This window comes from Mustela lutreola, chromosome 16, assembly GCF_030435805.1.
Source record: "Mustela lutreola isolate mMusLut2 chromosome 16, mMusLut2.pri, whole genome shotgun sequence".
NCBI classification, from domain to species: Eukaryota; Metazoa; Chordata; class Mammalia; order Carnivora; family Mustelidae; genus Mustela; species Mustela lutreola.
In genome coordinates this window covers 54496145-54508632 of record NC_081305.1, presented here as the reverse complement: position 1 = coordinate 54508632, position 12488 = coordinate 54496145, and the positions used below count along the sequence as shown (strand labels likewise).

Genomic DNA, 12488 nt, shown 5'->3' with positions numbered 1-12488 from the left:
GCGGGGGGTAGTGACTGCAGGGGGACCCCCTAGAAGATCTTCTGGGGAGCTTGTCAGATCATGTGGCCACATCTGGGTGCTGGTTACAAGAGTGTCTTTATCGAGTTTGTAATATTTATGATAAGGGCACATTTCTGTTTGTACATTATACTTCACTGAAAATTTCATTTTAAATATTTCTAAGAGGATGCCTACCCACAGACACCCTTGGCTATTTACCCACCATCCATTTTTCTCTTCTTCTTCAATCTTCCTTTTACTCAGGGAGCAGCCCCTTTCCTCATGCCTACAGTACTCAGGAGACTTTCTGAGCTCAGTCTCAGAAAATAACCCTGACTGGTGCAAATCAATCATGTCAATCCATTTCTCCTGGCCTGTAATTGGTTTAGGAAAGAACATGTGACCCAATTCTGACTAATAAGAAAGAAGGGAATTCTGCTGGAGCCGTTTCTGGGAAAGTGTCATCCTTCTCTAGAACATGTTCACTACAGTCATTGATCTTGAGGATGATGAACCCACATGAAGGAGAACCAAGAGAAGCAGAGGGAAGTGGAACTGGAGACATGACATTCTCTTGCCTAGAGTTGTCCTTACCTGTATTTCTTGGCACGCAAGGTCAAAACCCATTTAAGACAGTATGAATTTTCTCTTGTTGCCAAAAGCAGATTGACTAACAGCATCATTTTGGAGAATGTACTCAAGATTGCCCCTCAGATAGCATTCTGCTCTACTCTAGACTTTCCATAGTCTAGACTTTTAATATTCTTTTAATTATTTAATATTCTAACTTTGAACTATCTGTGTCACCTGCCATTACGTCAGTATTATTTGTCCCACCACCCATCTTGTGCTTGCTTACAGAGAGCAGTTGAAGCTGAGCTAAGTGCACATTGGTCACTGCACACTAGATATTAATCTTAAGATTTATCTTAGACCACCAAGAAGAAGACATGAATCTTTGGCAAGGTCAATGGCCCCAACCCTAGCATCCCAACCCTTGTAGAATGTTCCCCCCAAATTGTTGTGAGGAGTTGAGCTAAAGAGAGATAATTATGATGAGTATCATTATATCAATAATTAGTATCTTCTTCCTTCACACCATTGACTGTCTACCCAAAGGCCAGTTCTCACCCTCTCCTCTTTCTGGACAAAGACAATAGACACAATAGAGACTGAAAATGCCAGAAAACAATTTTCCCAGTTTCTCTTGCAGCAGTGGACATCTCTCTTCCATTGAGACCTAAAGAGAAGTCTGCAGAAGCAGGTGTGTGTGTGTGTGTGTGTGTGTGTGTGTGTATGTGAGAGAGAGAGAGAGAGAGAGAGAGAGAGAGAGAGATGGGGAAGTTAGAGAGGGACTCTAGAGAAGGACTTTCTTTCCTTATGAAGACAGCTCTGCTAGGAAAAGCTCTCCTTCCTGCCTTTTGTCATGGTTGTGACAGACTTGATGGCTGGAACAGTGGCAGTCATTTTTATACCCAAGAGGTTACAAGCCTGAAGAAAAAAACAAGACATATTTTCTTCCCCTTTCTAAAATGTAAGCTGAAGGAAGGCAGAGATTTTTTTAAAAATCTGTTTTGTTAATTACTTTATACCAAGTGACTAGAATATTACCTGACATAGTATATTATTAAGTGCATGAAAGAATGCAGAGAATATTACAGAAGATAGATAGAAAGAGCCTAGACTCCTAGTGACATCATGACATTTAAGACATCACACTGACCGTGTAACTGTTCTTGCTTTGAGTTTCTTGTTATGTGAAATACTAAAGGTCCTTATTATGTAAGTCACTTTTAATTTGGTGTTTTGTTACTGATAAAATTCCCTAATGTAATTCCTTTCCTAGAATGTTCCATTTCTGGGGCACCTGGCTGGCTCAGTCAGTAGAGCCATGTGACTCTTGATCTTAAAGTTGTTATTTCAAACACCACGTTGCTCCTAGAGCTTACCTAAAAAAAAAAAAAAATTAATAAAATGCTCTATTTCCAACATATTCCCTGGAGTGACTTTTCTGTGTCTACTCCTGACCACCAGGAGTAGGTATCTCTGGGACTGAGTCCACGTGTGAAGATCTTTACATTGCAATCTTCTCATTTTATGGATGGAAAAACTGAGGTCCAGAAAGAGGACGACTGGTTAAGAGGTCACTCAGTCCTGTTCCATTGACTTCCATCCCCACAGCCTTATTAGGGGCACTGCCAGCCCACTGCAGCTGGTGAAAGGGGGGTGAGAGGGATTCAGGGTGTACAATGTGGCCCCACCCTCCTTGGCTACAACTGATTGGAACCAGAGTCAACACCTGACTCACAGGCAGCCAATCAGGACAAAGAAATGCCAGTAATTGGAGCTAGTTATGGGGAGCGCTATTGTAGGCCACATACCCCCAAATCTGAGGAGGAAATAGAAGATGCCCCTTGGAGAAAATGAGAAGAGGGAGATGTGAAAGAAAGAACACTGCAGGAAAGCGAGCAAGAGAGATCCCACAGGCAGCCCAGCTGCTTCTGGGCTGACATCTGCCTGTCCCAAGTTTTGGATATTCTGTTGATAACCGACCTCCCTTTTCTCCTCTGTCCAAAAAGCAGCTCTGCTGTGTCCTTCACCAGCAGGCAAATGATCTTCTTACACAGAAATTCCCAGTCTCTTAGGGAAAACCAAGAGTTTTGAGGTACATTGGTCTTTCCATTCCTGGGAAATGCCCAGCTGGTCCCATATCAGAGCCTTTGCTTTGTCCTTCTGTCTGGAACACTGAGACCCCAGAAATTCACTGGGCTAGCCACTTGTTATTCTGTAGGACTCAGCTCAAATGTCACCTCTTCCCAGAGGCCCTTGATGTTAGTTTCTGCTGAAACAGATTTTCACACTTGGTGTCTTAAAATAACATTAATTTACTCTCTTATTGTTCTGGAGGACGGAAGTTCCAAGTGTTGCCAAACTGGGCTAAAATAAAGACATAAACAGGCAGGGGTGAATTATTCTGGAGGCTAAGAGGGAGAATCCATTCTTGTGCCTTTTCTAGCTCCTGGAGACCACCTACATTCCTGGGTTCATGGCCCCTTCCTTCATCTTCAGAACAAGTTTAGCAGCATCTTCCGATCTCAATCTCATTTCCACTACCCACCCCCCAACTCTTTCTTTTCTTTTCTTTTCTTTTTTAAAGATTTTATTCATTTATTTGAGTGAGAAGGTGGGGATAGCAACAGAGAGCACAGCAGGAAGGAGAGGGGGAGGGAAACTCCCCATTGAGCAGGGAGTGCAATGCCGGGCTCAATCCCAGGACTCTGGAATCATGACCTGAGCCAAAGGCAGATGCTTAACCAACTGAGCCACATAAGTGCCCTCCACCCCAACTCCTTCTTATAAGGACCCTTTGGGTTATAATGGTTTCACCCAGAAAATCCAGGATCATCTCTCCATCTCAGTATCCTAAAATCACACCTGTGAAGTCTCATTGCTGTATAAAGCTACATATTCCTAGGTTCCAGGGATTAGGCTGTGGACATCTTGGGGGCACAGGTGAGGAGTCATACTGCCCTCCCACACCCTTCTTGACCATCCTATATAAATAGGCCTGTTCCCCCCCGCCCCCGCCAACAGTCCTCTTTCCTCCTGCTCTGTGCTCATTTCATACATATTGTATGTAATGTATTCATCCACCTCTTTACTGTCTGCCTTCCCCTAGGATAACAGGAGGTCTGTGAGGCAGGAAATTGTTCTGTTTTGCCTGTTGTAGTGTCTCAGCATCTGGCAACTTCCTGGCACAAAATAATCAATATTTGTGAAGAAAATGGGGCGCCTGGGTGGCTCAGTGGGTTAAGACTTCTGTTTTCAGCTCAGGTCACGATCCCAGGGTCCTGGGATGGAGCTCTGCATTGGGATCTCCGCTCAGTGGGGACCCTGCTTCCCCCCTCCCCCTCCTGTCTTTCTGTCTACTTGTGATCTCTGTCTGTCAAATAAATAAATCAAATCTTTAAAAAATATATTTGTGAAGAAAATGCAAATCAGCTTGAGTGGATCTCTGTTTCTTGCAAGTGAAATACCCCCTAAGAGCAAACACAGTTTTGTAGAGGGAAGAAGTGACTTGTTCCTCGCTGCCTGGTCATTCAGTGAGTGGGGACACCACATACAGAGCTCACTTCTCCTCAGATGCTTTATTTCTGGGATCAAATTTTGGTCATAGCTGATGAACAAGGATAGCCCCTGGGCCTGAGGAAGGAAGCATGGGGGAGACTGAGGTGCAGCCCTTACCTTGGTCTTTCTGGGAAATTCTCTCTAGGACCTGACTGGAAAGACAGGGTCAGCCCAGGGCTAGGGAAGGGGGACCCAGATTCCAGGAGACTTGGGGAGGGACTGGAGAGATTAACAACCCCAACATCCTTAAGAAGGAACAGGGGTATGGAGGGAGTGTCATGGTCCCTGCAGGAGTGATGACGGCAGTGGGTGGGGCACACCAGAATGCTGGGTCCTGGGATGCCTCATGAGTTCGACTGAATGGTGTCCTTGATCCACTTAGTGAATTGGCAGAGGTTGGTGTAGACACCAGGTCTGTTTGGTTGGGCACAGGGAAAGTCTCCCCAGGACACAAGGCCCTGTAGGGAGCCATTGCAGACCACAGGTCCCCCGGAATCACCCTGTGGAGGAGAAAGGAGTTCAGAGAGGCAGAGTTGTGGGGAGGTGGAAGGAGGGAGACACACAGGTGAAGAAGGGCCAGGGTGGCAAGAGATAGAGACATAGAGATGGGAAAAGTAGAGAGATGAAGAGACACAAAGACAGAGAGGGAGAAACAGGCAAGACAGAGAAAGAGAGAGTGAGAGAGAGAGGAAATGTTAACATTTCCATGTAAGTCTCACCTTTAGAAGTTCCGTTTGCCCTCTCCACCCAAAGCTACCTCTTATGTGTGTCTCCCTCACTGTGTCTCCCTGTCCCTATTTGTCTTTCTCTAGTCCAACCTTTGAACACTGCATTTCTCCTACTGAGCACACATGACTTACACTTCCCCTTTGCAGAGAGGCAGCTCTTGGCCCCTAAAAGATGGGGCTTTCTCATCCTGGGCACCACTGACACAGGGAGGGCCAGATCATTCTTTGCTGTGGGGGCCGTCGTACACATCGGAAGATGTTCAGCAGCATCCTTGACCCCTATGCATTATATGCCAGTCACTGCCTTCCTCCTCCAGGCACAGCTCACCAGGCATTGTCATATCTCCCCTGGGTGGCAGGAGGCAAGTTGAGGATTGCTTCTTTGGGTTGCCCATCCATGGCTCCCCAAACTCCTGCAGCTACCTATAATAACACTCACCACTCTTTACTGTCACTTCTTATGTATGTTTATGCAAGATACTAGTATCAGTTATAAAGAAATCCAGAGCCTGACTTCTTTCCCTGTTAGCAGGCACTACTTCAAGGCAAAAGAGCCTGACTGCCTGCACCTCTGAATTTCAGCTTTCTTGGAGTTTAATTTTTCTCATTATATTTTGTTTAATATCCCTGCAGAGTTTCCTTTGAGAGGCAGTTCATTAACTGTCCTGAGCTTGGCTCCTCATTGGCAAGATAGAGCTAATAATAATGGTGAGTCAATGAGCTGATATATGTGAACCACATAAAGCAGGGTCCCGTGTTATTACTATTATTGTATTAGTGTTGTTATTACTTTTTGCTCTCAGTGGCCAAACCCTGGCCACATGCTGGTATGAAAAGCTAACTGGGGTCTGCAAACTGAAAAACAAGATGCAAATCTTGGCTTCAGGAAAGTGAAATGGTTTTAAATGCTGACATTTGAGGGGCACCTGCCTGGCCCAGTCAGTGGACCGCCTGCCTCTTGATCTTGAGGTTGAGTTCAAGCCCCACGTGGAGGGTTGAAATCACTTAAACATAAAAATCTTTTTAAAAAGTGCTGACATTTGAATCAGGTGTGCTTTCTTCTGATAAAAATCCCTCCGCCCACTCCTCTATCCAGATGTGTGTGTTTCCATATTGAGTGGGGACAGAAATGACGTTGGGAAGTTGCTATAATCCTCAGGTTTGTAAAATTTGGGGGGATGGGCCCTTTCCCAGCCATCAGAGTGGGATAGGAGTGCTGTCTGAGGCCAGAGCTTACTTCCTAACTGCCAATATTACTGAAGTGTTTGTCCTGCCAGCAGAGAACACCTTAATTTACATCCTTCTAGAACCCTTCAGGACCTGAATACAGGGGAGGGTCCTGATCCCTGCAAGAGTTTAATTTTAACTTCTGTCATCCTCAACAGATAGAGATTCCATGAGGACATAGAGAAGCTCTGTCTTGGGGGTCAAGGAATATTTGTTGAACATGGACCCCACCCATCTTCCCAGGCCCAACTCTTGCTGCATCCACTCCCCCTACCCAGTCTCCCAAACACTCTGGCTTTTTCTCTTCTTTGAGCCACCAAACTCCTCCCTGCTGCAGGACCTTTGCAAGTGTTTTCTTTCCTTTAACCTTTGCAAGGCTGGCTCCTTTATGTCATTCAGTGTCTACCCACCTCTTGGAGGAGGCCCTTCCAACCACCTTTTTGAATATTGTCCCTCATCACTCCCTATCATAAAACTATATTTTATTTTCTGCATAGTTTTTAATCATTCTCTGAAATTGCCTTATTTATTCATTTTCTTGACCATTGGGGTTTTAAAAATAATTTTAGTTTGTATTTCATTTTAAATAATCTCTATACCCAGCATGGGGCTTGAGTTCACAACCCTGGGATCATGAATCACACGTTCTTCTAACTGAGCCACCCAGACGTCCCTCTTTTTCACTTTTTAAAATGTAGCTACTAGGGACGCCTGGGTGGCTCAGTTGGTTAAGCATCTGCCTTCCGCTCAGGTCATGATCCTAGCCAGGGTTCTGGGATTGAGCCCTGCATAGGGCTTTCTGCTCAGCAGGGAGTCTGATTCTCCTTCCTCCCCTCTCCGGGCTTATAGGGGCGTGTGCACAAGTGCTCTCTCTCGTAAATAAATAAAATCTTTAAAATAATCAAATAAAATGTAGCACCTAGAAAATTTAAAATGACATGTATGACTCACATTATATTTCTACTGGACAGGGCTGTGTTCCCAGCACTTAGCAAGGTTTCAAGTTACACAGCTGGCACTGGTGTATATCTGCCGCATGAATGCCTGAGTCTTGAGCCTTACCTGGCAGGAGTCTCTTCCCGCCTCATCGCCAGCGCAGAACATCGTGGAATCTATCTGTCCTGGATAGGCCTTCCTGCACCTGTCAGCACTTAGCACAGTGATGTTCAAGCACTGGAGGACCTTGGGGAATTTAACTGTCAGAAACACACAGAGCAAGGCCACTGTGAGCAACGGAGAAAGATGGGGGAGGGGCAGTGCTCAGAGGCAGAGAGGGGGAGAAGGCAGACAAGGGTGTGTGCATCAAGAGGGACCTGGACGCTCACCGTGGGGGCTGCTGGTTGTTCCCCAGCCAGAAACCAAGCAGCTGGTCCCAGCAGTGGGACAGTGAGGGGAGATGTTGATGGGTTTAACAGCCTGAGTCTCACGAATTTTTCTGTTCAGTTTGATGAGCATGAGGTCATTGGAGTGGCCAGGATGGGAATAGCCAGGATGGGGGATGGATTTGATCCCTTTGAACAATTGCTGCCCAGTTTCATAAACGGGTGACAGGGAATGGTGGCCAAGGCGAATTCTGTAAAATCTAAAGAAGGTAGTGCAGATTATTAGCAACCCCGATTCCTATGCCCATATTCAGTGCCGAGTATACCCCAATCCAGTCCCAACCGTGACTTCACCCCATCCCATCCCATCCCCACCCCAAATCCTTTCTCCACATAGAAACCACCACAGCTGCATTCCCAACCTTGATCTAACCACCCCAACCTCAAATCCAACCCCCTCCAACCTCCCATAACTCTAATCTCAACCCCATCCTCAATCCTACATCCATCCCCGCCCTCAGCCCTAACCCATCCCCATGTATCTCCACCCATCTCCAATTCTCCTAATGGTATCTCCATTCCAGACCGTCGCAGACGCGTGCCCAGCTCCAGATCCAACCCATTCCCATCCCCGATCCTAGCCCTAATTCTTCACCCACACTCAAACCATCAATACATGCATTCCCGACTCCAAATCTAGCCATCTCCAGTGCCATTCATAAAGCTAACCCCAACCCCATCTTCAACCCCAGAGCTATTTCCAATCCCAATACCATTTCCATCTCCACCCTACCCCATCCCAAACTCTAAAGTCACTCTGAATCTCATCTCCATTCCAAACCACTCAACATATGCACTCCTCACGCCCAAATCCACCGCATCTCTAACTCCCACCCCCTACCACAATTCTCTCCCCAGCCTAACCCCATTCTCCACCCAAACTCCATCTTTGATCCCATCTCAGCTGTACCCCTTTCTCACCCGCGCCCGACACTCACCTCCATGGCCCTCCCCCCGCCCCTGCCCTGTCCAGCCCTGTTCCTGGAGCCCCACTCACGGCTTCCGGCAGTGGGCTGCTGTGAGCAGCCACTGCGGATTCACCAGCACGGCCCCACAGTAGAGCTGGTTGGGCTGCAGCAACAGCGCACCCTGCCACGGCTGGGCGTGCATCTCGCAGTCGGACCCATTCACGATGCGGCTGCTGCTGCCTTCGTCTGCCCTGGTGTCCTCCTTGGCCCCACCTCCAATGTCCCGAGTGCTTCCAGAGGGCCCGGTGTCAGAGGGGTTGTCGCAGGAGGTAGCATCATTTGCAAGAAGAGGTTCTGGGGGCAGAAAACGCGCGGGGCTTGGGCTCAGGGCGGAGCTTGGGCTCAGCTGTTGGGTCTTAGATCCAAGAGGTGGGACCAGCCAGAGCTCGTCTTACCCCTGAAACACTCTTATATTGAGGAGGGGGTCAGCCCAGGACTTTAGGGGCGGGGTCTGGAATCTAAGGTTGAAACCCATGAAGAAGGGCAAGGCTTAGAACTCAAGAACAGGGCAACTGGGTGGCTCGGTGGGTTAAAGCCTCTGCCTTCAGGTCAGGCCGCGATCTCAGGGTCCTGGAATCAAGCCCCACATCAGGCTCTCTGCTCAGCGGGGAGCCTGCTTCCTCCTCTGTCTCTGCCTGCCTCTCAGCCTACTTGTGATCTCTGTCTGTCAAATAAATAAAATATTAAAAAGAAAGAAAGAACGAACTCAAGGACAGAGTCCAGGATGAGGTGGTTTACTGGTCTCTGACTGTACCTCAAGGTTCCTGGGAGTGGCTAGAGCTCAGTGGGTGGGGCCAAGAAGGTAAAGTTGGACAATCCCAGAGACAAAGCCAAAGTTCAGGGGGCGGAGCCTGAGAATGGACCGGTGAGCAGAGCTTTCGTGGTGGGCCCTTGGTTCAAGAAGTGTGGTCAGTCCTCAGAGAATGAGGTCAGGGCTGGAAGGGGCAGTTTGAGAGGCCAGGGTCATGTGGAGAGATGGAGTCTAGAAAGATCCCTGACTTTGGGCAAGGAGGTAGGGGCTCAGTTTTAGGAGCTGCAGACAGGATTGGAAGGGGCCGTGGCCCCAAACCTGAAGAGCCATCTAGGTGGGGCCTGGCTTGCAGGGTGGGGGGGTGCATGCCCAAGGGGACCCTGTCTGTGGATAAAGTCTGGACTCGCATGTGGAGGACGAAAGGGGGTCAGAGTCAGAGCCCCTGGGCGGAGGGAGATTTGGGGGAACAAAACCAGGGAAGTGCTCAGCTAGAGGGACCTGGTGGCGGCAGAAAGTAGGACCGATTTTGAATTCTCCAACAAGGACTTGCCTCCTGAATCCTCCTGGCAATACCCTCAGACAGACACAGATACCCCACTCCATCGCCAGTCCCCCATAGTCAGTCCACTACCTCATACTCTTGCTAATGACCCACAGATGCCAAGCCCTGGCGTGCACATCCAGGAAACACGCACACAACTGTTGTTACAGATAAGCACGCACAGAGTTGCATGAGAGATGCACATCATCTGCACCGGAGTAGCTACAGGCACGGTTGGGTCTTATGGTGCACACACTTCCCAAGCACCTGCACTGGGCGGCAGCCTTACAAGGTTTTGCGCACCCATGCAGTGTCTCAGGCACGTGTATGCATCCCTGTAGAGACCAGCACAGACTCTCCTGCACACAGACACGTTGGCATGGTGATAACACTACACTCCAAAAGCCCAGCAATAAGTGACCTGGTATCATCCAACCTCACACAGTCACCATCTCGAAGTGATAGACACTTCAGCCCTTAGGGGAGGGATGAAAACCCCACCCACGCAGCCGCCCCATCTCACAGACAGTCCCCTATAAACACGCAGTCACCAACACCTGGACACAGAACCTCAAGCGGTCTCACAGCCCGAGTTGAGGCATACATAATCCCACACTCAGCCGCAATCTCACAGCCCCAAACCGTTACCTGCACACACCTGGCCATGCATTTTCACCGTAAAAAGCACTTTTGTGACACACAATCCGGTGACACAGGGACAAGGACTCCAGATACCTTCAGCCACACAGAGCCACACACATAATGTTCATACAATTACCTGCACAGACATTGAGCCACACATGATCCTAAATGCACACATGCCCAGTCACACAATCAGACACACAGCCTCCAAGCTAGTGCACCTGTTGCAGGCAGTCACTTGATATGGGGAAAGGCACCCCACCCACCCACACACACACAGTGACAGGCACACAGCCACACACAATCACCTGAACATGAATAAGGACACCGACTCACAAGTCACCCAGTCCTAGAGCCATACCCCATCACACAGAGTCCCCTTGGGACTAACACTCCAGTGTCCCTCAGAGAGTCACCCATAGCCCACCCAGTTAGTCTACAGGCACACAACAGGGCTTCTGGTTACCTGTCACTCCCATCATCAGGGCTGTGATCAGGGCACCGGCCATCCACATCCAGGGGTGTCCTGCTGGAGCCATGGCCACTGCACCTTGTGGGGAGGACAGAGGGCAGGGAGGCCGGGATGATTCTGGGAAGCTCTTACCCCACCTCCTTTTCTTCCTTGCTCCATTTCCTAGGGCAGAAAGGAACCACAAGGGGATTGCCCCCAAGCCAGAGACTATAGACTTCAGAGGAGCAGACATCCAGCCCTCTCCAGTCACGCAATGAGGGAGGATAAAGAGAGAGTAGGGGTGCATCCAAGATACAGACCCCTGTCCCTGTGGTCTTCCCCAGGCCTCACCTGCCGAGTCCCCCAGGTAGGGGGTGGGGAACGGGCTCCCAGCTCAGCCACAGACTTCTCAGGTCTGTGCCGTCCTGCAGCCACCTCCTCCTCGGCTCTGGGCACTCAGCCTGAGTTATAACCACCCACTGATCCCCGGGGCACATTCCCAGGGAGTGAGGCGCCCTGCCAGGCCTCAACAATCACTCCTCCTGCTTCCCCCGACCTCCGCCCCCAGAGCACCCCCCACCCAGTCCTGAAGGCCACTCCCTACTTCCCTGGCGGGGAGGGGGACTGGGGGGGGGTGAGTTAGGAAGGGGTCTCTGCAGGGCTGGCCTACCCAGCCCTGAACCCCATTCCCCTCAGCGTTGAGCTCATGCTTCTTACCAGCTCTGGGCGGTCTTCTTGATACCTGGATTTTTCCTTATTTTCTGTGTTCTTCATTCCTTCTGCATCTCTCCGTCCCACTTTATCATCTTCCTATCTTTGTCTGTTTTCTCAAACGCTTACAGCCTTCTTTCTCTGTGTTTGCTTCCCTCGGAATCTTTCTAAGTCTCTCTCAACATGAGACATGCCCACCAAGTATCTTGCTTTGGGTCTCTCTCCCCACCTTTGTCATGTCACTCTCCCTGCGTCTCAATGCCTGTCTCTCTGCCCCTCCCTCTCTGTTTTTCTGTGTCTCTAGCCCTTGCCCTTTATCTGTGTCTTCTGATTCTCTTTCTTTTTAATGGTTCTGAATGGTGCATATATCAAATATACCTTAGGATTCTGGTCTTATTTTCTTTTACTTCTCCTCTGCCTTTTTTTTTTTTTTTACAGCTTTGAGGTGGAATTGGGGTACAATAAACTGTGCACATTTAATGTGTAGGATTTGATGAGTTCTGACACACATCACCACTGATAGGAAGCATACCCATCACTCCCTTTACGTGTCTGTGATTCTCGATCTCTGTCTCTATGCCTCAGAGAATCTCTTGTATCTTTCCTCCTCTGTTACCTCTCTTTCCCCTGTGACTCTGTCCTTCCCAGTCTCCCTCTGTTTCTGTATCTGCATCTGTACCATTCTGTCCCTCTGTCCCTCCTCCCACCCCCATCACAGGCTCCAAGTATCTGCATCTCTGCATCATTGTGTCTCTCTGTCTCCCTTGCATTGCGGGTAGAGGAGATTCAGGCCACTTTGCCAAAGGGATCCCATCATCCTCCCTCCTGCCCTTCACCCTGGGACTGGGGCCACAGAGCATAAAGGGGTAGGGATCCAGTCTGGGGGCCCCCTGCCAAGGACTTGGCTGGGCTGATGCAGTCAGGCGTGGGTGAGAGGGTTGGGCAGGCCACCTGTTGAT

General features: G+C 49.1%; 1 protein-coding gene across 1 annotated transcript; it reads right to left on the bottom strand.

Annotated features, from left to right (window-relative positions):
• Positions 1-4472: 4472 nt before the first annotated feature.
• On the bottom strand, positions 4473-10906 carry KLK5 (kallikrein related peptidase 5). Its single transcript, XM_059151122.1, has 5 exons — positions 10834-10906; positions 8463-8727; positions 7409-7665; positions 7146-7279; positions 4473-4628 (listed from the first exon to the last, which is right to left on the bottom strand). Exons 1-5 carry the CDS (start codon positions 10904-10906, stop codon positions 4473-4475), a joined length of 885 nt encoding a protein of 294 aa, XP_059007105.1.
• Between the last annotated feature and the right edge of the window lie 1582 nt (positions 10907-12488).